General features: G+C 40.0%; 1 protein-coding gene and 1 non-coding gene across 3 annotated transcripts in view; both read right to left on the reverse strand.

Moving 5' to 3' along the window:
• The window catches only part of EXOC4 (exocyst complex component 4), an 811,980-nt gene that overhangs the window by 59,983 nt on the left and 725,997 nt on the right, over positions 1–26,000 (reverse strand). For both annotated transcript variants that reach the window (XM_004272179.4, XM_049714951.1), the window contains exon 15: positions 8,467–8,608. In XM_004272179.4, the coding sequence (XP_004272227.1) occupies positions 8,467–8,608 (142 nt within the window). The remainder of the gene's footprint in view (positions 1–8,466; positions 8,609–26,000) is intronic.
• Positions 16,102–16,208, reverse strand: LOC117202327 (U6 spliceosomal RNA). Its single transcript, XR_004484605.1, has one exon. It is a non-coding gene; the product is annotated as a U6 spliceosomal RNA (small nuclear RNA).

Consider the following 26,000-nt stretch of genomic DNA (forward strand, 5'->3'; position numbering starts at 1 on the left):
TTCAGAGTTAGGATTCTGTTATGCTTAGAGTTGGCATCAGGTAACAAGAAATATTCCTAAACAAATGGCCACAGCCTTGGGCATCATCCCCAATGATGCAACTATAGGCTTAACCATAATTTTTCTTTTTTTTGAGTCAGGTTTATTGACAGATAATTTACAAACAGTAAATTCACCCGTTTTAGTGTACACTTTTATGAGTTTTGACAAATGCAGCCAGTTGTATAAGCATCAGCATAATCAAATTATAGAACAATACCATCACCTCCAGAATTCCCTTGTGCCACCCTTGAAGTCAACCCCTTCTTCTACCCCAAGGCTCCTGCAGCCACAGCTCTATTTTCAGTCCCCACAGTTTTGTCTCTTCCAGAATGCCATATAAATGCAATCATGCAGCATGTGGCCTTTGGGGTTTGGCTTCTTTCAATCTGAAATTTATCCATGTTGCTGTTCATTCCTCGTGATTGCTGAGTGGCCTCCTGCATATGGATGTGCTACAGTTTAACCCTTCACCAGCTAACATCTGGGTTGTTTCTAGTTTGGGGTGATTATGAATAAAGGTGCTTCGTGCATAGGTTTTTGTGTAAATATAAAATTTCCTTTTTCTTGGGTAAATATCTACAAGTGGGATTGCTGCATCACATGGTACATAGACGTTTAATTTTATAAGAAACTGCTAAACTGTTTTCCAAAGCAGCTGTGTGCTATTTTGCTTTCCTACTACCAATGTACAAGAGTTCCAGCTGCTCCACATCCTCAAAAGCACTTACTGCTGTCAGGTTTTTTTTTTTAAATTTAAGCTTTATGGAGGTATAATTGACATTACATTATAAGATATTTAGTGTATGCCATGGTAATTTTTTTTTTTTTTGTGGTACGCGGGCCTCTCACTGTAGTGGCCTCTCCCGTTGAGGAGCACAGGCTCTGGACGCGCAGGCTCAGCGGCCATGGCTCACGGGCCCAGCCGCTCCGCGGCATGTGGGATCTTCCCGGACCGGGGCACGAACCCGTGTCCCCTGCATCGGCAGGCGGACTCTCAGCCACTGCACCACCAGGGAAGCCCTGCCCTGGTAATTTGATATCTGTACACCCTGTGAAAGTATTCCCTTCATCTAGTTAATTAACGCACCCATCACCTCACATATTTAACCTTTTTTTTTTAACATCTTTATTGGAGTATAATTGCTTTACAATGGTGTGTTAGTTTCTGTTTTATAACAATGAGAACATGAAGTACTACTCTCTCAGCAAATTTCAATTATACAATACAGTGTTATCAACTATAGTCATTCTGGTTTACATTAGATCCTCAGACCTTATTTATCTTAGAGCTGAAATTTGTACCCTTTTACCAGCCACTTCCTATTTCTCTCATCCTCCAGCCACCACTTTTCTACTCTGTTTCTGTGATTTTTTTAAAAAAAGATTCCACATATAAGTGATACCATGCAGTAGTTGTCTTTCTTTGTCTAGCTTATTTCTCTTAGGATAATGTCCTCAAGTGCTTATCAATTAAAAAAAAATTTTTAAGTCATTCTAATAGATGTATAGTGGTGTCTCATTGTGGTTTTAATTTGCATTTTCCTAGTGACTAATGATGCTGGACATATTTTCATGTGTTTATTTGCCATCCATACATCTTTTTTTTTTTAAGTTTTTTTTTTGATTTGGACCATTTTAAAAGTCTTTACTGAACTTGTTACAATATTGCTTCTGTTTTATGCTTTGTTTTTTTGGCCAAGGGGCATGTGGGATCCCAGCTCCCTGACCAGGGATCGAACCCACACTCCCTGCATTGGAAGGCGAAGTCCCAACCCACCAGACTGCCAGGGAAGTCCCGCCATCTATATATGTTTGTGTTCACATCATTTGCCTAATTTTTTTATTGACTTGTTTTCTTATTATTAACTTTTTTTTTTTTTTTTTTTTTTGCGGTACGCGGGCCTCTCACTGTCGTGGCCTCTCCCGTTGCGGAGCACAGGCTCCGGACGCGCAGGCTCAGCGGCCATGGCTCACAGGCCCAGCCGCTCCGCGGCATGTGGGATCCTCCCGGACGGGGACACGAAGCCGTGTCCCCTGCATTGGTAGGCGGACTCTCAACCACTGCGCCACCAGGGAAGCCCTATTATTAACTTTTGAGAGTTCTTTATATATGCTGGATACAAGCTGACATGCATTTCGTAAACATTTTCTCCCAATCTTTGGCTCGTCTTTTCATCTTAACAATGTCTTTCAAAGAATTGTTTTAAATTTTGATGAAGTTTAATTTACCAGTTTTTTCTTTTATGGGTGGTACTCTGAGGGTCAGCTTTAAGAAATCTTTGCCCAAACAAAGTTACAAAGATTTCTTCCTATATTTGCTTCTAGGAGTTTTATAGTTTGAGGTTTTACATTTAGAGCTATGACCATTTTAAGCTAAGTTTTACAAAGGATGTGCTATATTTTTATAACCTGCTCATGGAAGGGAATCCAAGTATCTTGACTACTAGTTCATTTTCATGATAGGTGATCACCTTAACAGTTGCTAATCAACTAATGATTAATTTTGCCAATAAAAGCTCATTCTGACATTCATGTGCTAATTATTAAAGTATATGGCTTGGATCAGGATACCAGTAACGGCATCAGTTGCAGTCCCTCCAGAATGTGACATTTTTGGTATAATGAAAGTTGATCAACCCTGGAGTGGGATTCACGCCTAGGGAAATTGATTGCTCCTGTGGTTGAAGTTTAAACTAAGTAACTCTTAGTTGAAAAATAAAATCAAGCCATTAATGCTAAAGTATTTTTACAGTAAATTATAGACATTACAACCTCAGACGATGGGAAGACCACATATCAATACAAAGGCATGAGGGTGTGAATGGAGGACAGTTTTAAGGAATGACCGGAAGTTCCTTTTAGTACATACAGATCACATGACAGAGGCGTGAGGCGAGCTTGGGGAGATGTGCAGGGGCCAGGTCATCATAAGCTTTGAGGCCATCTAAGGACTCTGGGCTTTATGCGAGAAGTCACAGGGAGTCTTAAGAGGATTTTAAGAGGTGAAATTATATAATCAGATATGAGCTTTGGCAAGATGACTCTGCACAGTATAAAGGGTGAATTAATGGTGGAGAATGGTAGAAATTAGAAGTAGAGACTACTTAGGTAGGAAATTACTATGAATTGGAGGTGAGTGCTTATGCGATCCTGAAGTGAGTGGCAGAGAGGAGAGATAAAAACTGTTTTAAGATATTATCTTCCTCTCCCAAAATGATTAGAGATGAAAAGAAATTAAAATAGTCATTGGCAAATGTCAAATTCAGAAAAAGGGTTTTTTTCTTTTTCTTTTGAATTCTGGCATGTTGTTGCTGACCTTAACACAACTTTGGCATTAAGGTTTTCTGCAAATATTGCTGATTACACAGCGGGATGGTTGATTTTCAGAAAGTGCACACTTAGGATACCAACAGCGACAGGCAGTTACTGTGCAACCCACTTAGAACCCTCCTGATGGTGAGAGAAATCAGCTGATAAAGGTGACATTCTTAGCATCTTAGACTCAAATGGCAACTTAATTTTCTTCTTCTAAAGTTCAAATAAAAAAAGAAAACAACGTCAACAATTTTTAATGGTCTCACCATGTCTTTCATCTCTTGGGGGTGTCACATGCCTTATGATTCAAACTGTAAAAAAGCACTGCTTAGTGGTTAAATGTGACCTACAGTGACACAGGTAAAATGTCACATGCTCTTTGGATGGGTCCTTCAACACAGAACCTACTGGATTTGAGAACCCTTTTCGGTTTTTTTTTTTTTTTTTTTTTTTTTTTTAGTGAAACAAATAAAGTGTTTATTAGGAGGAAAAAGAGTACGTGTGGATAGACACACAGGCGGGGAGAACCTTTTTTGATTTTAACAATGTTAAAGAAAAAGATGGGCTATGGATATAAAATATTTGAGGGAATAAGACAAATTTTTGGCATTTGAAGTTGTTCTGGACTTGCTAGCTTTCCCCATTAATTTTTTCCCATTAAGTTTTTTTGTCTATTCTATCTGTGCTCTCTTATTATAGTGGCTTCCTGGGTAAAAGTGCCAGAGACAGTGCCTAACTAGCCACTTCTTCATTGTACCAGCTCCTGGACCACAGGGCCTGAGTTCTAATTCTCCTTTACAGCGGGATGGGAACAAAACAAACCTTAGCTGCTGATGGTGACAAGGATGATGCTGGCCATGCAGTCTTTGTACCTCTTAAATACATGTCATGGACTGCCAAGTGAAAATGATCTCCAAACCAGTTCATTTTCTTTAATGAGCAACAGGTTTTGTTTGGGGAACCCACACTTACTTTATCTGGGTTTGATTTCAAACCAGCTAATTCTCGAGAGTCACGGAGCGCTTATTATGCAGCAGGACTGTTCCAGGTTCTGGAGCCAGAGCAGTGAAGGAGGCACACCTGATTCCTGCCTTCTATGTGCTAATGGTTTCTTCCACAGTCACCCACCATGGGTGCCCAGAGCACTTAGCCATCTCCTCTATTCTAGCTTTGGACAACTACAGTAATGATTTATTTGAGATTTTCCTTATTAATTTTCTATCATCAACTGTACAAACAAACAACAGCTTGTTACTGTGACAAGGAATGAATAAAATTGTGTCAACATTCACTATCTGAGCAGTACATGGAGTGTTCTGTCTAGTTTTTTGTACCATACTTGAACAGGAACAAAGACAATTTGGAGCACATTCATAGGAAAGCAACCTGGATGTTGAAACCATGTTAAATGAAGACATAAGGAAATTTAATTTGGAAAAAATAAACATGTTTACTGTTTTCATTTAAAGTCAGGGAAAGATAATTCTGCATCCAGGACTCTAAAACTCAGTGTTTTTTTGTTATCTATTCTTAAAATGATCTTATTCTGTTTTTAAACTAATGATGAAGGAGATATAGCAATAGGTGTTACAGCATTGAATGGTTTCTTGTAAAGTTAATAAACAATGACTAAAATATGTTCGGCGTTATTAAGAACAGTACTGCCAATATGTACAAAAATAAAAAGGGCAGGATAGAGGTCAAGGATTGAAAAGGTCTTACTCAAAGACCTTTGGGTAAGGCAAAGATGCCTTGAAAGTATCCCACTTGGAATTGACTACACACTACAGGCTGATAATTCCAAATGAAGAGCACACCGTGAACCCACACAACCAATGGCATAAATTCCAGGAGCCGTGATAGTAATTAATTTGATGTTCCCTTGTTTTTCTATGCAACCCAGGTAACAGAGGCAGCAGAGTGTTACTGGGTGTTTTTTTTCCCCCGTCGACTGCGTTTATCTTATTCACAGAAAATACCCGATTTATTTCACTGTCAGCTTGTAAATAAATAGAAAACAAATCTAACACTTATCATAAAACAAATCAGAAATCATAGAGGAAAAGTCTTTATTTCTCAACAACTGAATGTAAGAAATAAGATCAGAAATAATGCTGAGTAAAATAGACTTGAAATCTACCATGCTACTTCAGTTGCCCTACTCGAAGGTCTCCACAAGCAATACAGAAGTAACTCACTGCACAAGATAATGAAGAATGAAAAAAGCAAGCAGCATACAAAAGAAGTGACATCAACAATACGTTATCAAGTAAGCTTTGCCTGAGCACACCTGCAAGACAGCCAAGTTCTAACAGGAGTCCAAACATACGAACCAAAATCCTATTTACATTTTTAAAACCTAAATCTACTAAAGACTCGAAACAAAAAGGCAATACTCTATCAACTTTAATAATGTCTCACAGTAATACAAAATCAAATGTATTACTATACACTTTCTGACCCTGAGGGTTTTTTGTTTGTTTGTTTTTGGGTTTTTTTTGCGGTACGCGGGCCTCTCACTGTTGTGGCCTCTCCCGTTGCAGAGCAACAGGCTCCGGACGCTCAGGCTCAGCGGCCATGGCTCATGGGCGCAGCCGCTCCGCGACATGTGGGATCTTCCCGGATCGGGGCACGAACCCGTGTCCCCTGCATCGACAGGCGGACTCTCAACCACTGCGCCACCAGGGAAGCCCCAGATCCTGAGGGTTTTGATCCTGATGTTTCAAAACTATATATCCAACTGTCTCTTTGACACTGGTATCCAGATGTCTAATAAGCATCTCAAACCAAACATCACCAAAATGGAATTCTTGATTTCTACCCCTCCCCCAACCTTTCTCAGTCCCTCAGTCTCTCTCACCTCACTCAATGGTCTTGGCATCCACATAGTTTTGCTCTGTGGTTTCCCTGGAGTCCTGGCCCCAAAGCTGTGGTTTTCCTGGAGTCCTTTCTTTCTCTCACTGCCACCAGTCCTGCACCCAATCCAATCTATCAATATATCAGCTCTACCTTGAGAACATGTCCCAAATCCAACACTTCTCACGCCTTCACCTCTGTCATTCTGGTGCTCATATCTGGTCTTAACTGATCCCTCTGCTTCCATTCATATTTCTCCCTGCAATTTTTTTCCCATACAACAGCCAGAGTGATCTTTTAAAAATGTGAATGAGTGAATGAATGAATGAATATCTCCCCCTTGCTTAAAACCTTCTAATAGCTTCTTGATGCACTTAGAATAAAATATGAACTCATGCTGTACAGCAGAGAATGGCACAGCACTGTAAATCAACTACACTTCAATAAAAAAAATAAAACAATCCGAACTCTTCACGTGGTCTGTAAGACCCTATAATGAGTCGGGCTCCATGACCCCACGTGCTCAGGCTCCAGCCTGCCTCTTTACCTTTCCTTCCATTCCTCCCCACCTCCTTATTCACCGGGCTACAATCATACTGGATTCCTCTCTGTTCCTCAAATCTGCCAGTTTGGTTTTGTCTCAGGACCTCGTGAGTGCCCCTCCCTGCCTGAAACTCTTTTCCACCAGGTCTTTGTACAGATGGCTCTTTCTTCGTACCTTGGCACAATTTCCCTGGCCATTTTATCTATGAAACAAAATACCAGATCTCCCTTTCTCATCAACCCTAGCCGTTCTCTACACTGTCCAGTATAACAATAGCTACATGTGGCCACTGAACACTTGTAACGTGACTAATCCGAATTTTGACGGGCCGTAGCGTAAAAGATGAAGTAGATTTCAAAGGCTTAGGACAAAAAAATGCAAAATAGATCAATAATTTTTATGTTAATTCCACGTTGAAATGATAATATTTTGGATATACCGGGTTGGATAAAATATATTATGATTTACGTGTTTCTATATTTTCAAATGGAACCATTAGAATATTTAAATTATTTATGTGGTTCACATGTGTAAGCTCACTTTATATTTCTATTTGATAGCGTGGTTTAATTCCATTCTGCTATTTTATTTTTTTAGTTACACTAAGCTGAAATTTCCCTTTTTATGTACTCACTGGCTGTTTACCCCAATTAGAATGTAGCTCTATGAAAGTAGGGACCTTGAGTGTTTTTGTCATTGTTGTATCCCAATTCTTAGACCACAGTCTGGAACAAAGACAGCACTCAATAAATATTTATTGAATGAATAAATAAATGATTGGAGACTTTCTGGTCTTTTCTTCCTACTGTTTCTAGAGGTGTGATAATAGAGTCTACTAAAGCTACTCAGAACATTCTACACTTCAGGGGAAGAAGCAAGAGTCCAAGAATATCATATCTTGGAAACTTCTTGAGTTATGATTGAACTTAATGTCTTCAATTGGGTTTTAGGTTCTTTTGTTTTTTAATATTTTTTTCTTTATTTGGTGGCACAGGGTCTTAGTTGCAGCAGGTGGGCTCCTTAGTTGCAGCTCCAGGGCTCCTTAGTTGCGGCTTGCCAGCTTCTTAGTTGTGACGTGTGAACTCTTAGTAGCAGCATGAATGTGGGATCTAGTTCCCTGACCAGGGATCAAACTTGGGCCCCCTGCATTGGGAGCACGGAGTCTTATCTACTGCGCCACCGGAGGAGTCCTGGTTTTAGGTTCTTAAAGAAAGGGATCATGGTTCTTGCATCTGTATACTCCCTTCTTAGTATAGATTAGCATAGTACCTTACTGAAAATATCAATGGCAATAAAGTCATCATAGTCGAAAAGCTACCATATTTTGAGCACTTACTCTGTGGTAGGCATTGTACTTATAACTTATCATTTCATTTATAAAATCTCTAAGTTAGAAATTACTGTTCCTATTTTTAAGAGGAGGAAACTGAGTTAGTAAAGTTAATTAACTGACTTAAGATGGCCTAGCCAACTAGTATAGACATTCTAATCTAGATCATTCTGATGTCATAGGCCATGCAAACTCCAAACCACCATATTCACAATACAACATGTGCTTAAAAACTTTAACACTAAAAATCACTTTCAGTGTAAAAAAAAGACATCTATAATATGAACCAAAAATGATAGTGATACTCTCCAGACATAAGCGAGTGATCTATGACCCACAGTGCAATTAAATCACAGTCTTCTGCTTGGCTGTGTCATACCTGACTTCCAGGTGTAGGACCAGCAAGCAGCGGTCAGCCATGTCCTGGAAAGATTTTGCAAGTTCGCTCAGAGTCTGCATGATCTGCTCTGACACTGGTGGGAGATCCACATTCACGTGGGTATCTTGAGCAGGAGACAGATCTGAAAGAAGGGGTGAGGACAAAACACCAATCATTTCATTAGATGCCTACAGACAGTTTTTGAAATGACATATGATTTTGTTGTTCATGTTGTTTTTATCAATTTGGCTAATACTAGTGTTGGCAGCATCACACATCTGAGACATGACAGACTATTTCGGTACTTGATTAAACATAAAAGCCCAGCTGATTGTCTTGCATCAATTCACAGAATGACAGAAACAGGAGCTCAGAGTTGGAAGTGAACTTAGTAATCTAGCCCAACCATGTGGTCTATGCTTGTGTTATTTGTACATCTTCAAGTGGCTGTTCAGCTTCTGCTTGCACACCCACACAAATGTTTGTGAAAGGAAACTCAATTCCTCTTGCGGCAGCCTATTCCATCTAAGAAAGATATGACCATCTTACATCAAGCCATGTCTGTTGTCATTGACTTCTAATCATTGGCCCTGGTTCTGCCGACTTAACAATCACTCTTAATTGTGTCAGTACTTCAAGTACTAAAGATATCTCTTTTGGCTTCCCTGAAGTCTTCTCCTTTTTGGGCTAAATGTCCCCAGACTTTCAACTATTCTCCAAATAACCCAACTGAGTCATTTTATAATTCTCATAATTCACCAAAAAAAAATTCCAATTGTTCTATATTTCCCTTGAAATGTGGGACTTAGGGCCAAACATAATAAATACCACAGAGTGGTCTGACCTGTCTAGAAAGAGTGATCAATTCCCTTGTTCTAGAAGCCGTGCTCCTTGTGTGTAAGCCTAGAATCTCCTGGGGTGGTGTGGGGCGAGGGAACAGGATGTGCTGCATTCTCCTTAACTCAAACAGAGCTTACTTACAATCGGTTAAAAGCCCTAAAAAGGTCTTTTGGGAAAATTTGATAAACCTACCTTCTCTATCTCTTGCAAGTAATTGATAAAATATTTAATAGCATTTGGCCATTTTCTACAGGAAAATACTAAAGAGCAAAAATGTGAGCTACATTTCCTTATGTCTAGACTTCTGTTGTGTATCCAGTTCCCCATAATTTCTCAAAGATCATCAACAATAATTTGGCAATTTAATTCAAAAGTTCTTTGAGCTCTCTAGAGCCTCAAAGGCTGGCCTTGAGTCCTGTCTCCACTATTTACTTATTATTGTGACCAAGAGCTAATGGCAAATTCCTTCCGCCTCAGTTTCTTCTGTAAGATGGAGATAACATACCTTCAGAATGTTGTTGGGAACACTGAGTAAGTTTACAGCTGTTGGGAGTATTGAATGGGTTAATGTAGATAAACTGCTTCGGACAATAGCACGTAAAACTCACTGAATATTAATATAAATAATAAACACAAGTAATAATTATTCTTTAGCAAGTGATTTGTCCAGGTTAAGAGTCCTAAGCTTAATTATAGCAACAAGGTACTTAAAAGATATAATTCCATCCACCTTGAGGTTCAATTTCCATTTATTAGTATCTTTTGCTTTTCCATGTGAAAATTCTTCTCCTTCTCAGAGGATGCAGTGTCATTTGGAAGAAGGGCTAACTGGACTTAGGGGACATGGGATTTGGCGAGGCACTACTGGCTAACTTGGGAGGTGTCCACCTCACAGAGCAGGGAGTCAGCATATGTCGTGGAAGGCATATCTGCAGTTGTGGGCTTTCAGAGCTGCATCTGTTCCTAGACTCAGCCAAGCACAGAGACAAGCCTGGAGAGACCGTCAAGAATTAAAAGGTTAAGTTCTCCTCAGTGGAAACAGACTTCAATAAATTAAAATATCATGGCAAACACACACAAAAAAGAATTTTGTTCAAGGGAACTGACGTGTAAGGAGGAAGGAAATATAGCGATGGAGATTTAAACTTATTACCAGCCTTGGCATCGTCCGAGATGTTCACTAACTCGGTCTGCAGGACTGGATGTAGACACTGCTTTCCTTCTAATGCTATCATTATTCAAGTTGTTTGACTGCAAGGTGAGATTACTGCCTTCATAATGTTTTCTTTTGGCAGACTGGATGAAAGCAACTATAAGTAACACTAGCCTAATATTTCAAGGCATTTTAGTGCTTTTGATTCCTCTGTTGTGTGACACTACCTGTTCCATGAAGAGCAACGTATATATCAATAAAAAAAGGGAAAGGGGCTTCACTGGTGGCGCAGTGGTTAAGAATCTGCCTGCCAATGCAGGGGACACGGGTTCAAGCCCTGGTCTGGGAAGATCCCACATGCCGTGGAGCAACTAAGCCTGTGCGCCACAACTACTGAGCCTGCGCTCTAGAGCCCGCATGCCACAACTACTGAGCCTGCGCGTTAGAGCCCATGCTCTGCAACAAGAGAAGCCACCACGATGAGAGGCCCACGCACCGCAACGAAGAGTAGTCCCCGCTCTCCACAACTAGAGAAAGCCCACACAAAGCAACGAAGACCCAGTGCAGCCAAAAATAAATAAATAAAATAAATAAATTTAAATAAATAAATAAAAAGGAAGAAATCAGACCCTAAGGAAACTGGGCTCATGGTCCAAGGTCTAAGGCTATACTAATCTCCCAAGCTACCAAAGGCATTTTGGACAAATTTCACCAAGTTAAAAAACATTCCCTTTCTTCTTATAGAAATACGTAATTTCATCATGTGTAGCAGCTGACTGGCCAAACTCTGCAAATTAAAAAAAAAAAAAAAAAAAAAAAAGAATCCAAGTAGAGTAAGTTAATAGCCAGGAAAGCAGTCTACATAAAACTTGCAATAGTTTAGAATAGCAGCCTGCTGTACATTTAGCTAGACTGTAATCTACAGCAAAAATAACATTTTAGTAAAGCACATGAAAACTGATGCCCAGGGCTCCACTGAAAAGCTGGTCTGAGAATTCCTCAGGGCTCACTGAAATTTATGAAGTTTTCTTAACAAGAAGGAATGTACTGAGAAAAGAAGTGCTGAGCATTGCAAAGCCAACACAAAACAATTACCTAGCTCTCAAATGTCAAATGGAAATCTACAAAAAAGCAATGCTGAGAGAATCTGCTTGGGAGATTATAGTCAAGATAGGAGGTTACTGGACACCCACACACATACACACTCAATCTTTCAGAGGTTCGTGGCTGTATATTTATCTCAGGGATTGCTCTTCACATTGGCAGAGCCCACCTATATTAGGCTTTAACAATATTAGTACTTGATTATTTTATTAAGATATGCACTTTGAGCTGTTTTTCTAATACTGGGGATGGGGCACATCAGATCATTCAAAGTATCCTTGTTCCTCTTACAACCACTGCATAAAAGCATGCATCTTTGAGACGCCTAACTATTTGTGGCAACGTGACTGTGGCTTTCCGTGCTAAATTGGTTGGTTTATATGAGGATGCTGAACCTTGGTCTCTGGGGCAGACACTGCTTGTTAGGTGAACCAACAGATATTGCCAATTCTCTCTTGTTCACTCCACGGTAGACTATGAGAAGCTAAATGTCTGCATTCCCAGCCTTGCTTGTGGCTGGAGGTGGCCATATGCCACTGTCTGGCCAATGACTCTCTAGGTAGATTCTTCTGTGGCAACCTGATCTAATCCTGGGCTAATTCTGCGACTCATCTTTTGACAGGAAAACAGAACAAAGTACAGACTGTTGCCACTAACATTTTCTGGATTTTAATCCCCCGAAAGTCTTCACTACCACCTGTCAATCCTTCACTAGTACTTGGCTAGTTCCTTTCTCTTTCTCAGCAACTTTCCCAAATTCATGCTGTGCTCCCCAGGCACTTTGTCCTTCCCACTCTCTTAACTCCTCTCTTGAGCACTTCAGATTCTTTTTTTTTTTTTTTTTTTTAAATATTGTATTTATTTATTTATTTTTGGCTGTATTGGGTCTTTGTTGCTGTGCACGGGCTTTCTCTAGTTGCAGCGAGCGGGGGCTACTCTTGGTTGTGGTGCACAGGCTTCTCATTGTGGTGGCTTCTCTTGTAGCACGGGCTCTAGGCACGCGGGCTTCAGTAGTTGTGGCTCGTGGGCTCAGTAGTTGTGGCTCACGGGCTCTAGAGCGTGCGCTTCAGTAGTTGTGGCACATGGGCTTAATTGCTCCACGGCATGTGGGATCCTCCCGGACCAGGGCTTGAATCCGTGTCCAGCGCATCGGCAGGCAGATTCTTAACCACTGCGCCACCAAGGAAGTCCCTCAGATTCTTACTAAGACTTCAAAAGGACTGTCAGCATTTGCTTTCTCCATAGTCTTGCCTTCCATTAGTTCTTCCATAATCTGATGTCTGCTTTCACCTGTTTATTAAATAATTATTCTGATAATAGTCACCAATGGTATCCTAATTGCCAAATCCATTGGGCACTTTTCAATCCTACCCTCAGAAAGGCTCTCTTCTACATTCCACAGGACTGCCCATTTCCTTCTTGAAATTCTGCTTTCTTTTGGCTTGTACGGCACCAAAGTTCTCTGGGTGTCCTTTCACCTCCCTGCCGTTGTTTTAATAATTTCCTTCACTGGATACTCTTCCTTTAGCGCATCCATAAATGCTGGGGTTCCCGGGGATTTTTTTTCTCTATTGGTCTCCCTTGCTTGTCATTCTATATGCTCTCTCTGAGTGAGCTCATCAATTTTCATGGTTTTTCCTATTATCTTGGAATTGTTGACTCCTAAACTACATTCGATCAACTGTCTGCAAGCTATCTTTACTGTACATCCTGCAGGCCTCTCAAATGCAATGTGTTCAAAACTAAAGTCTATCTTTAGCATCTGCTCTTTATCCTGAATTCCCTTTCTATTGGTGGTATATACATCTAGGAAATCTCAGCTGCAAATACTGAGAGTAATCTCCTCTCTCACTCCCCTCAGCAAGGAATAATTTCTGCCAACTTTATTTCCTAAATGTTTTCTTAATATATTTTGTCGTTTCTGTATCTGCTCACTTTCTTGGTGGAACCCTCATCTCTTCCATGGACTACCGCAATAGTCTCCTAACTGATGTCTTTGCCTCAGTGCCTGGCCCCTACCTTACTTCAATCTTCCATATTTAGCTAATTAAATATAAGTTAAACAGTTATTTATCTAAGACACAAAATTTGACTATGTCAATTACTTGTAAAAACAGTATCAATGTTTCCCATTGCTTATATCATGAACCTCCTTAGCAAGGCTTTCCATGATTTTGGGTTTCTGCCCAACACAGTTTTTCTCCATCTTTCATCACTTTCTCCTTCCTCTCCAACTTCTCTCTACCGCAACTCTGGGCCCTTTGACCTGCCACCCTTTTAAAGCAAATTCCCTAAACATATTATGGTGCTTTAGGATTCTATACCTTTGATGGCTCTTATTCCTTTTTCTGAACTATTCACGCTTTCTGCTCAGAAAGTCTTTCCCGATTCTCCAGGCAGGGTCACTTGTTCCTCTGGTTGTGTTTTTCACACAGTTCTATTAGTTATCATATTCCATTGATATTATCTGTTTATCAGTATGTGTCCCTACCAGATCATTAACTCCTTCAAGTAAGGGATTTTATACACACACACACACACACACACACACACACACACACACACACAAATACACACACATATACATACACACACACACACACACGCACCCACATTTTCAGGGCCAGCAGAATAACAGGAGGCATTACAGGAGCTTGATCAAGGCCTTTTTAAACAGAACAAATGATTTAATTGACCAATGTAACATGACAAATAATTCATATAATAACAGATTGATAAAGATCAGGCAGGAGAAGGAATGACTTGCCATTTACAACTATAACTTTCACTTTAGTTTCTTGAGTATATCCTAGGGACAGAGTAGGATAGGGAAGTAATTTATTACAGCTGGTTTCCTGGGCTGTCTAGGAATCTTGCAAAAGTACAATTTAAGACAAGTCTGGCCAATCCCTACAGCCTAAGTACTGTTTCTATAAATTGTATTGCCTTTAGAAGTCACCTTGATTTCATGAGTCCACCTTCCTGAAGCCAAGACTTGGGGGTCTCTCTCTTCTTTTGAAATAAAATCCCTGGCATATCGAATACTCAGCATCTCTCAAGGAAAGCCATATACTAACTGTCACGGAGAAGCAATCAGCCTAGGACATTAGGATGTCTCAAGTGGTTCCACATCCTAATATTAACCAGACTGAAATCTGTTTAGGTCTTAAAATTAGTCAAAATTGAACACATTCAGACCCAGAAGAGCATCTGTTTTCAAGGATGCAGCTGCTACACTTTCAATGGCAACTTACTGTGACTTCTTTAATTGATTCATAGGAGGATGTCCTTGTGCATCTGCAATATTATCTAAAATTGTTGCAATATTAGCTTACACTAGTATCAGCTGTCATGAAAGTGATAAATTGAAAAGGGGAAGATGGTCATAGAAGGAAAAGTAAGGTTAACTCTGTGAATTCAAACTTTTTAGAAGATGGGAAAAGACAATGAAGAATGATCTCATTAGATTTTCTCACTGGAAAACAGTTTAGAAGATCAAATTTTGGTATAATCGTTATTTCTGACTCCTCTTCCTGTTTGTACAGATACCACATAAGATCTCTGCTTGAACCTGGGATAAAATTATTTAGTTTTCAATCTTCAGTTTTCCTATTTAGAAAATGGTGGCAATAGGACCTTCCTAACTCCTAGAACAATGTATTATTAGATTTTGGAAATAATTTTGAGATCCTTTGATGCTGTAATCTGGCACACATTATAAAAAAATAAAATTAAGGATGCCAATTAGCCTGTGACACTAAGAACTCCTGGGGCTTACAGAGTCAACGGGGGCTGTGACAGGAGACCCCCATCTAACCTCTTTTTTCTCCTTAAATACCTATGGGATATGCTACTATCGAGCCCAACACTAGGATAGGATTTAAAAGTGTCCTACACTATAATACCACAGATCCAAGTTGGAACTCTAATGCCAGCTAGCTCTATCCTCAGCCTTCTTAACTTCTCTGCACCACTATCCCTACTTTTTTTTTTTTTTTTTTTTGCGGTACGCAGGCCTCTCACTGCTGTGGCCTCTCCCGTTGCGGAGCACAGGTTCCGGACGTGCAGGCTCAGCGGCCCTGGCTCACAGGCCCAGCCGCTCCGCGGCACGTGGGATCTTCCCGGACTGGGGCACGAACCCGTGTCCCCTGCATCAGCAGGCGGACTCTCAACCACTGCGCCACCAGGGAAGCCCACTATCCCTACTTTTTATTCATTCCCTTAAATTATTTGCAGCATATGTATGCTAACCTTCCTCCACCCCAGTGCTTTGTACACATTAGGCACTTATAAGTATTCTTCTTTTTTTCTTTTGCTTAAAAATATGGAACGCGGGCTTCCCTGGTGGCGCAGTGGTTGAGAGTCTGCCTGCCGATGCAGGGGACATGGGTTCGTGCCCCGGTCTGGGAAGATCCCACATGCCGCGCGGAGCGGCTGGGCCCGTGAGCCATGGCCGCTGAGCCTGCGCGTCCGGAGCCTGTGCTCTGCAATGGGAGAGGCCACAACAGTGAGAGGCCTGCGTACCGCAAAAAAAAAAAAAAAAAAAGGAACACTTCATGAATTTGCGCATCATCTTTGCGCAGGGGCCATGCTAGTCTTCTCTGTATCGTTCCAATTTTAGTATATGTGCTGTCGAAGCGAGCACTATAAGTATTCTTTTTTTTTTTTTTTACTGTAAGTATTCTTAAATTATTTATCTATGAAACCTACTGGCTTCCAGTATGGATAGGTGATTTTCACATGCTAAAGTATCTACTGTCTTATTAGCATCTAATTTGAATTTTCTTATGATAGAGACGTTCTTCCTCCTTAACTAAGCCAATTACTCCAAGCTAAAATTTCATGGTGACTCTTCCGATCACTCTTTCTCTTTCCTGAAACACATTTTTAACACCTAGCTACTCTTTGCCAACAGCCCTAACGTTAGCCCCTATTATCAAGTCATATAGTCCCTCTTTCCCACTCTCCTAACAATTTAGAACCTAGTTTTAAGTTCTTTTCTACATAAGTATGGGCCTTATCTAAGAAACATGTTTGGTAGGTTCTCTCCATTTTGCTTCCTATTTCAGAAGCAATGGTTCTTCTGTCCCCAAACAGTAACTACCTCTTTTCAGTCCCGATTACTTTAGAAATTTTGGGTTTAAACTAGCAAAGTCAATTGATTTTGAAAACCAAAATGCTGACTCAAATTGCTCCTTGACCTATAAAATTATGATTGTAAAGTATGGGGATATACTATGCATTATTCAGATTAGAACCTGTATGTACATGCATACACAGGTGTATATGCCTGTCCCACTCACTGCCCAGCCCAATGTCCCAGATGTTCAATAACATTTATTTGGGAATGTATTATTATAAGACAAAAACAAAAACAAAACAAAACCTACACCAAAAGAACCCAAAGACCAGCTTTGACAAAGAAATTGCACTTTTGCCATTTGCAGCAACATGGATGGACCTAGAGATTATCATACTAAGTGAAGTAAGGCAGACAGAGAAAGACAAATATCATATGATATGACTTATATGTGGGATCTAAGAAAATTATACAAATGAAGTTATTTACAAAACAGAAATAGACTCACAGACACTTAAAACAAACTTATGGTTACCAAAGGGGAAAGGGGGGAGGGATAAATTAGGAGTTTGGGATTAACAGATACACACTATTATATATAAAATAGGTAAACAACAAGGTCCTACTGTACAGCACAGGGAACTATAGTCAATATCTTGTAATAACTATAATGGAAAAGAATCTGAAAAATAATATATATATATATATATATATGAATCACTTTGCTGTACACCAGAAACTAACACAACATTGTAAATCAACTATACTTCAATTAAAAAAATAACTTGCACTTAATTTTGTGGATGATGCTTAAGAGTAATTTTCATCTCTGTGAAACCATACTCTTTTCATACTTGTTTCCCAAAGGAGTAAAATTTATTCTTCCACTTTTTAATCACCTCTAGAACACATTTCTTAACAACCCCAAGCCTCATTTTCCTCATCTCTACAACTCGGAGCCTTGTTGTGAGGACCAAAATGGGGAATGTGGTCCCTAACACAGCACCTGCCACAAAGCTAGGGACCGTCCCCTGAACTCTAGTAACTCTCTGCCCCCCTCTTCTGGCCTCATCACTTTCACCTTGCACTGTATTTTCCCTGGTAGATTGTGAGATCCAGGACAACAAAGGCAATAACTTATTCTTCCTGGTATCTCTCATAGTCTATAACTCTTCTTTACACTCAGCAGTAATGCCTATTGAATTAAATCTTCAAGTTAAGAACAAACCAAAGAATTTCATAATTTTTTTTCCCATTATATCTTCACAATGCTGTTAACCTATGTTTTCCAAATAGTTTAGTAGCCTGTGACATTATTCTATTTCAGGGTAAGAAACTGAAGCTCCAGAAAGCCTATGAGTGTTTGAAACTGCAGAATTATGCCAAATGCTGACCTATACAGGGAAAGCAAGGGAGATTTGTGTAAGGCCCATTGTGAAGAACAAATCAAAAGTAAGAACCAAGGTAAAAAAGGATAGCTGTTTCCTTAGGCTACCAAGGAGAGAGGCCAATTCTGAGCCAACAGTTTATCCTACACACCGCAGAGTTCCATGGTGAGAAAATCACATCCAGTTCCTCACGAAACAGTGCTTGATGGTCACAAGCTTGAGCAGGCCCTGGACCTCCATTACATTTAGCATTAGACTCCTATCTCCATGCAGTGCAAACGGCACACACACATGGTTTTTACACCTTGGGAATGATAGAACAGACCTCAGTCTCTTTCAGTCCTGGGGGGAAACATTAAGATTGATTTTTCTTTTATTCCAAATAATCCTCCCTGAGGCTTAGTAAAAACCTAATCGTCTACTGAAAAGGTGTGCGGTATGGCCAGTTCAGGTCCTGCCAGATATGAAAGAGAAATGGGGGGAAACGTTAATGAATAGCTCCTGTCCTTCTGTTGAAAGACACTATTGTAGAGCTATCTTAGATTTCCATGGACTCTGTAAGCCTTTTGTATTCCTGTAAAACCCTGCATCTAGGGGCTTCCCTGGTGGCGCAATGGTTGAGAGTTCGCCTGCCGATGTAGGGGACGCGGGTTTGTGCCCCGGTCCGGGAAGATCCCACATGCCACGGAGCGGCTGGGCCCATGAGCCATGGCCGCTGAGCCTGCGCTTCCGGAGCCTGTGCTCCACAACGGGAGAGGCCACAACAGTGAGAGGCAAAAACAACCCTGCATCTAAGAGCATCTTAAAATGTTAATAAGTACTTAACCAGATATTTTGGTGAAAAAACGACACAGATTTAAGTTTTAACAGAATTTTAGAGGCAAAAATATTATACAGCAAAGCGATAACATTTATGCGTGTGTTCAAACAGGATCCTTCCAGCTCTGCATTTGTAAAACTTCCAAAGAGCCTAAGGGGATGGCTTATTCACTGGGTAAATTAGAAACATTAGGTCCATTTACAAATGGCAAAACTGAACCAAACGGAAAGAAAGCATGTAACCCAATATGACAGCAAAAAAGTGCCACAAATAAAGATAGAACTAAAGGAGTTAAAATGAAAATCCTATATGTCATCCCTCTTCATTTTAATTTTTTCTTTGCCTTTTTTCACGAGTTTCCTGCTCAGGCAGCTGCATCATTCATAAGTTTGGGCCAAGTTGAGAAATAAACATCACCTTTTTGACTGACAGCAAGTACAACCTCACTTTTATCTTTGTAGCCCCAGCATAGAAAGCAGTTTCTGCAACCTGCAGTCAAGTATCAAGTTCAATGAACAAGATGGTACCCTTTGGAGACAGACCTGAGTTCAAATTCTGACTTTCTCATATACCATTTGGGTGAACTTCTCATCGCAGATTCTCCACTTGTAAAAGGAGAATCCTCATACCTACCTCATGGGATTCTGAATATTAAATGAGAAAATGTATAAACAGAATAGCGTTCGGCACACAAGGGCTTAATATAAGGCAATTACTATTACTACTACTATTACATATTCAGTAACGATGTGTTGAATGAAAAAAATGACAAAATGACAAAAACCCAGTATTCTTCTCCTTTATCTACATAGCTTCAGGTAAAGGAACGATTATACTAGCTTTATGCATTTAATGGGAAAACCTGATGAGCTACTATTACTGCAGAGAAAAACAGGTAGAATTCTAGAAGCACTGGTCACTCTGATCCTATTGCTATGCGGACGACACACAGACAACTGACTTAACTGCAAGACAGTTGACCCGGCCACCAAGCACACAGACCATCACCGAGACTAGCTGTGTAGTTGGTGACAGCTCGCTTTGAAGCAGGCTGGAAGTAAGAAATATGGAGAGAATTAACTTGCTAACACACAGGGCAGGGTTTGCAGATGTAAATTTTGCTAAGAGAATTTCTACCCAGTGAGGACAAGTGTGGCCACTTCTCCAGGATGCAGTAAAGATAACGGTTAAGTAGCTCCCCTTTCATTTCTGCTGGGTCAGATACTCCCTGTGCAGGCTAAGCTGATGAATGGGTGCCACACACCTATTGACTAATGCCTTGTGAAGGTTCATAATATACAGCCATATTTCTGTCTTTATACATTAGTAACACATGAATACTGTTCACACATCCATTCTGGTCTTGCCATATAATCCCTAGGATAATTAACAGTTCACAGAGATGCTTCCAGAACCAACTTTCTAAAAACCAAAATTAATAATCTGTTTTTTATGCCAGTTAAGGGTAAGCTACATAGGGAAGCAATCATTTATCTATCAGGTGATTATATAATTTCAGGATATTGCCTGAAAATCTAAATAATTTTATTTCCTGAAGTAAAAGAGTATGGTTCTCATATTAATTATGAACCTGATTTTTCTACCTACCACAACATTTCTTTGGGGTTAGCTACCGATGTTTAGGCTCAGAAAGTAGTGGTTAAATTCTGACTCAACCACTTGACTCGACTCAACTGAATAACCTTGGGCAAATTGTGAAAACTTTGAATTGGAGCAGTTATTGTTTCAGCCTCCAAAGGTCTGTGTAAGGATTCAATGATATAGAACACATAAAGCTTTCAGAACAATGTTTAGTACATAGTAAGGGCTCCGTAAATCTACGCTATTATTGTTGGATCTCCTAGTGGGAACTCTGGAAGAGTGAAACTCCTAGACTCATCTCCTTACTCATCAAAACACCTTGCAAAAAACCAGACAGCTGTGGGCTTAGTTGTTCCTGTGGCTAACGCACAGAAAGGAAATCACATGTTGAGATATTAAGACATTCAAACTGTATAAACTCATGACATTTTGACCTTTAAATAAGGAACTGCAAAGGTCTGAGAACACTACAGAATTCTCTCAATGTTCAAATCAGTGGAGACATGCAGGAGGAAAAAAAGGATTCAGGGTGGCAGGCTTAAATTTGCTCTTTTCATCCACAAAAAGGGGAGAATGATTTTCTTCAGGGCTTCAAATCCAGTAAAAGAGGGCATTTCAGGCAGGCATGAGGAGGTGGCCGTTTGGTGGGAAAGCAAGGAATGACACTCAAAAGCAGCTTGGGAGGAGATCAAGTAGTCCTCCTCACCTTATTGTGAGGGAGGAATGACAAGGATCTCTCTTTTCCAGAAAAGGATGTCCCCAGTACTTGATTCGCAAAGTGAACTGGGGTGTTATCTTAGGAGTTCAAAAGGATATTCAAAAAAGCTTTGAAATTGTGTTTTTGAGAGATCAGGTCTTCCTTACTCACATAGGGCTGGAAAGGTCATATTTATATTTATATTTTGAATTAGCATTTATTTCATGGTCACAGTTTATTTTCCCTCCTGCCAAAGGCACTATGAGGAGACAGAAGAAATACACACGAGTATGTGTCCATGTGGTAGAGGTAAGGGAGTAATGATGATGAATCCATACAGACTCTGAAATTTTGACCTGAAATGATAGAAATTGCGATTTCACTTGAAGAGACTGAAATTGCGTTATAAATTATTTCAATATGCACATAAAGACACTGACAAGTCAGGTCTTCTATTAAGGCTAAAACAGCTGAATCAGGCTTAGTTTGGAAAGATGGTTTCTATATTTACCACCATAGGAGACTTGTTATTTTATTTGCTTTCTTGGGACTATGTTCCTTTTGATATCACCCTAGATTAAATTTACTACAGAAAGTGAGATGGGCAAATAGTCTGTGCCCTTGTCTGCTGTCATCTTGGCATCATCCCCAGCCCCTTTCCTGGAAGCACATTTTCCAACTTCTTGCCAGTAGGGTTTGGAGTTTAGGTTCTGCCAGTGAGAGGCACTCCCGAAAGATGTGGAAGGCGAAAAGAAGGGGAGGGCATCATTCTCCTCTTGCAGCGGGAGAAAGATGCTCAAGCAGATGGCAAATAAGAGGCTTGCAGCAGCTTCCAGGAGAGCTCCTGCAACAGCTGCTTCCTGACTGCAGGCAGGTGAAACCACTGGCGCAGTTCCTGTATTTCTTCATTTCCCTGCAAGCCAGCCGCTAGTTCTCCTTGCTCTTTGCTTCCTTCCAGCTATTTTCTAAGCCCTTTTAGCAATTTTTAAAACATCTAATTCCTTGTATTCAATTCCCTCTTGCTTGAAATCCCTAAAATGGCTTCTGTTTTCCTGACTGAGCCTTGATGAATAAATATAACCTTCTGCTCATGAGATATTTCTGAGCTAAGGCAACTCAGATCTCAGAGCACATCTGGAGCAGGAAGGAGTGGGATGAAGGGTCACCAAGAATCCCTGGGCCACCCTTCGATGGCATGTCGTAACCCCTGAGGCAAGGATTTTCAGGATGTGCTCCATAGCCTCCGCCATCGGAGAAGCTCCTCTTTCATTCATTACCCATTAAGATTTGGCAGGACAAGTCTGCTGCTAAAAGAGCTGTTTGCAAACCACTGCCCTTGAAGAGGAAGGATCTGGTCACAAGCAAACAACGTCCCACTGTACTGCCACCTCCGAGTGCCAGCCAAACATTTAAATTATGGGACAACTCCTATAGAATGGGGATGAGCGGCAGGAAGAGCTATATAAGTAATAAAAATAATATTTACCTGGAAACGAACGACTTGCTTTCTCTTTATCATTTTAGTTACACGAACTGTAGGATAATTTTTTTGGTACTTACTGAGTACTGAACAAATTATAAATTGCTCTCATTCTGACTAATGCACGCCAAGATTCCCTTGCAAAGTAGATTCAATCTTCCCTTCAGGAAATGTTTCACAGAACCATTCTGCTGTCTAATTTTTCAGAAAACCCTGCCATGGGGTTTTCTGCAGTTTTCTAAAGAAATCACAGATTAAAGGTATAGGCTCAACAAAGTAGACTTCTTTATTTTCTTTTATTTATTTATTTTTGGCTGCGTTGGGTCTTCATTGCTGCACGCGGGCTTTCTCTAGTTGCAGAGAGCAAGGAGGCAACTCCTCGATGTGGTGCACAGGCTTCTCATTGTGATGGCTTCTCTTGTTGCAGAGCACGGGCCCTAAGCGCCCGGGCTTCAGTAGTTGTGGCACACAGGCTTAGCTGCTCCACGGCATGTGGGATCTTCCCAGACCAGGGATCGAACCCATGTCCCCTGCATTGGTAGGCAGATTCTTAATCACTGCGCCACCAGGGAAGTCCCTAGACTTTTTAATCTTAGCGATGTCACTCAGTTTGGAGCTGCTTTCAATGACTATATAAAAGCTTCGGCCTCATACTGAGGTATCTTCTAAAATACTCCATGTCTGTGAGAACACTAAGTATGTAGCAACTTCTGGGCTCCATGGTTTGGATCACCAGCCCTTTGGCAACCAGGTTAAAGGCCTGAAGTTTAGAAGGAACCATCTAGGTATTGACCCACAAAGGCTTAGATCTCTTTGTTCTTAGGCTATTCATCAGAACACTCACTTTTAAAAAGTGAATAACATTCTTAAATTTTTACATCTTCCTCTGTTGGACTGACTAATAGAATTTCATTTTCAGAGAAACAACAAGTGATTTTGGTAAATCTTGGTTTGATAAAACAAAAGAGCTAAGTTGAAAAACATGTTCATATCTATTTGGAAATTAAACATACACATTTGAGATTGTGGCTAGACTTGTCTCTGCCTACTAACTAGACAGATATATGCACAGTGACCATTCTCTCCACTATAAATGCTGTCCAGTCTCTTTTGGTGGCTCTTGGGCAGCTATGATGCCTTCCTTTGCCTCCTGTCCGTCATCACATTGTTCTAGGTGCCAACAATCATATCAGTTCTAGGGATCACTGTCAAACTTTTGTCTATAGTTTCTAGAATTTCTTCAGCTTTCACTGTTTTAAGAATAGGCATTTCCACTTCAGGGGGCATGGGTTCGATCCCCGGTCAGGGAACTAAGATTCCACGTGCCATGCAGCGTGGCCAAAAAATTAAAAGAAAAGAAAAAAAAAAAAGAATAGGCATATCTGCTGTAATCTGGTGTTCTGTCATATTTTACATGCTCCACATTTCCTCAAATTCAGCAGGTTTCCTTAAACACCCCAACATAATATATTTGAACTCCACTTTGGAAGACAGATGCCACCTGATGCTTTCCTCACAACTGTTTCTTACCACGCGTTGTCCTACCCTTTCGTTGGAAGAACAGTCCCCTTTCTAAGTAAGACAGAAACAAAAGAGAAATAGAATAGTTGTGCTTTCTGTTAATGACCTTCACTACTTTACTAATTGGGGGCCTATACATTTCCTGTTTTCTGTGCCTAAACATCCTCAGCATCTCTAATGAGCAGCAAGGCATTCTGGGTTTTGCCTCCCTGACTCTTTACCTAAAGGCTCCCCTTACATTTCGTGTGCCTGCTCTGCACTCATCTATGATTCTTCTATGTGAGCTCATCAGAGAGCTCTCTGGATACTGTACAGCAGTGTGGTGGTTAAAAGTACAGACTGTGGAGGCACACTGAGGAAGTTCAGATTCTGGTCCACCATTTGATAACTTAATAGCTATGTGTCCTTGGGTAAGTAATTGCACCTCTGTGCCTCAGTTTCCCGGTATGTAAAAAATGGGAATAACTACGGTATCTACTTCATGGGTTATTGTGAGGATTGAGTGTGTGTGTATGAGTGTGTGTGTGTGTATTTTAAAAATACACCTTGGCACAGAGTGTGTTTGATATTATTTTTGTTGAAATTACTTAGCATTATATGGTTCAAACTTTACACTGTATAATCTCTCACACCTCAATCATGAACTATATTTATATTCCCTTTGATAGGTTCTAACCATTGGGCCACATCTATATTTTTTTTCCCAAATCTCTGAAAATGTATTTCACTTTCTTCGCTGTGTGAACTCTGATTTGGTAAAATTCTCCAAAGACTATTATAATTTTTACTTCTTAAATTTTCTTCTTTTTGGTCAGAATTAAGTACAGAATATTTAGTCTCCATATTTTTCCCTCTTGAGAAGGAAAATCATCTAAAAGACAAGTGGAGAACTTACATCTCAGCCTGTTTTAGTTGAATTAGACTTCTGAAAACATCGAGCTAATTGCAACCTCCCATCACGACTATCAGCATATCGATGTCATAATTATATCAAGAAAGCATCACCCATAGTCTGTAGCTCACTGAGTGGTCTGTAGTACACTTTTATAACAATATTACTTGCTGCTTCTTTTTATGTTTCTTTCACTCTTGAACTGAATGTGATTTCTAACCTCTCCTCAGAGAGGTGGATTTTCATAAAATATTTCTCTCATGTTATCTATTAGCAAGGATGGTTGCTAAACAATTGTGATTTCTTCCATATGAGATACAGAACTCAAAATAGATGTAGAAGAATTTCTACAGGGTTTTAATTTCCTTGGGTACCGCAAATGGTCCATTTTGTATTGTGCCATTATTTTACATGAAAGCACTGTACATACAGCAAACATGTTTATAAGTAATCGCAAAATCAGTAGTAGAGTCAATTCCCAATGAAACTTATACAGGATCCCACATCTTAATTTTAGTTGGTAGCGTTAACCTCTTCCTTCATTAAGCCATTCACAAGAACTTTTGTTGTGATACCAACAATACTAAGTTGAGTTACTTTAGGGGTATTCAGAAGTTTATTGCCCAGTGTGGGAATTACCTCTGAACCCCTCTAGGTTATTTATCTTACAATTATCTTAACATGCTTATAATTCTACATGTTAACCCTATTTCACTCTTATCTCTCAACATGGGGCAAACACAGGGCATGAAAAAAAAAGACATTTGAATGAGTCCATTTTGCAACATCTAGCAGGTCTGCTAGGAAAATAATAATCATCATCATCATCATCATCTAATAACAATGATCATGATCACCATCTAAGACTACATTTGTGTATTACAGATCAATTACTACTAATACAATTATCTCTACGATGAGAGAAATTTCTGTGAATCAATTGAGTATATATCCTAA

This window comes from Orcinus orca, chromosome 9, assembly GCF_937001465.1.
Source record: "Orcinus orca chromosome 9, mOrcOrc1.1, whole genome shotgun sequence".
Classification (NCBI taxonomy): Eukaryota; Metazoa; Chordata; class Mammalia; order Artiodactyla; family Delphinidae; genus Orcinus; species Orcinus orca.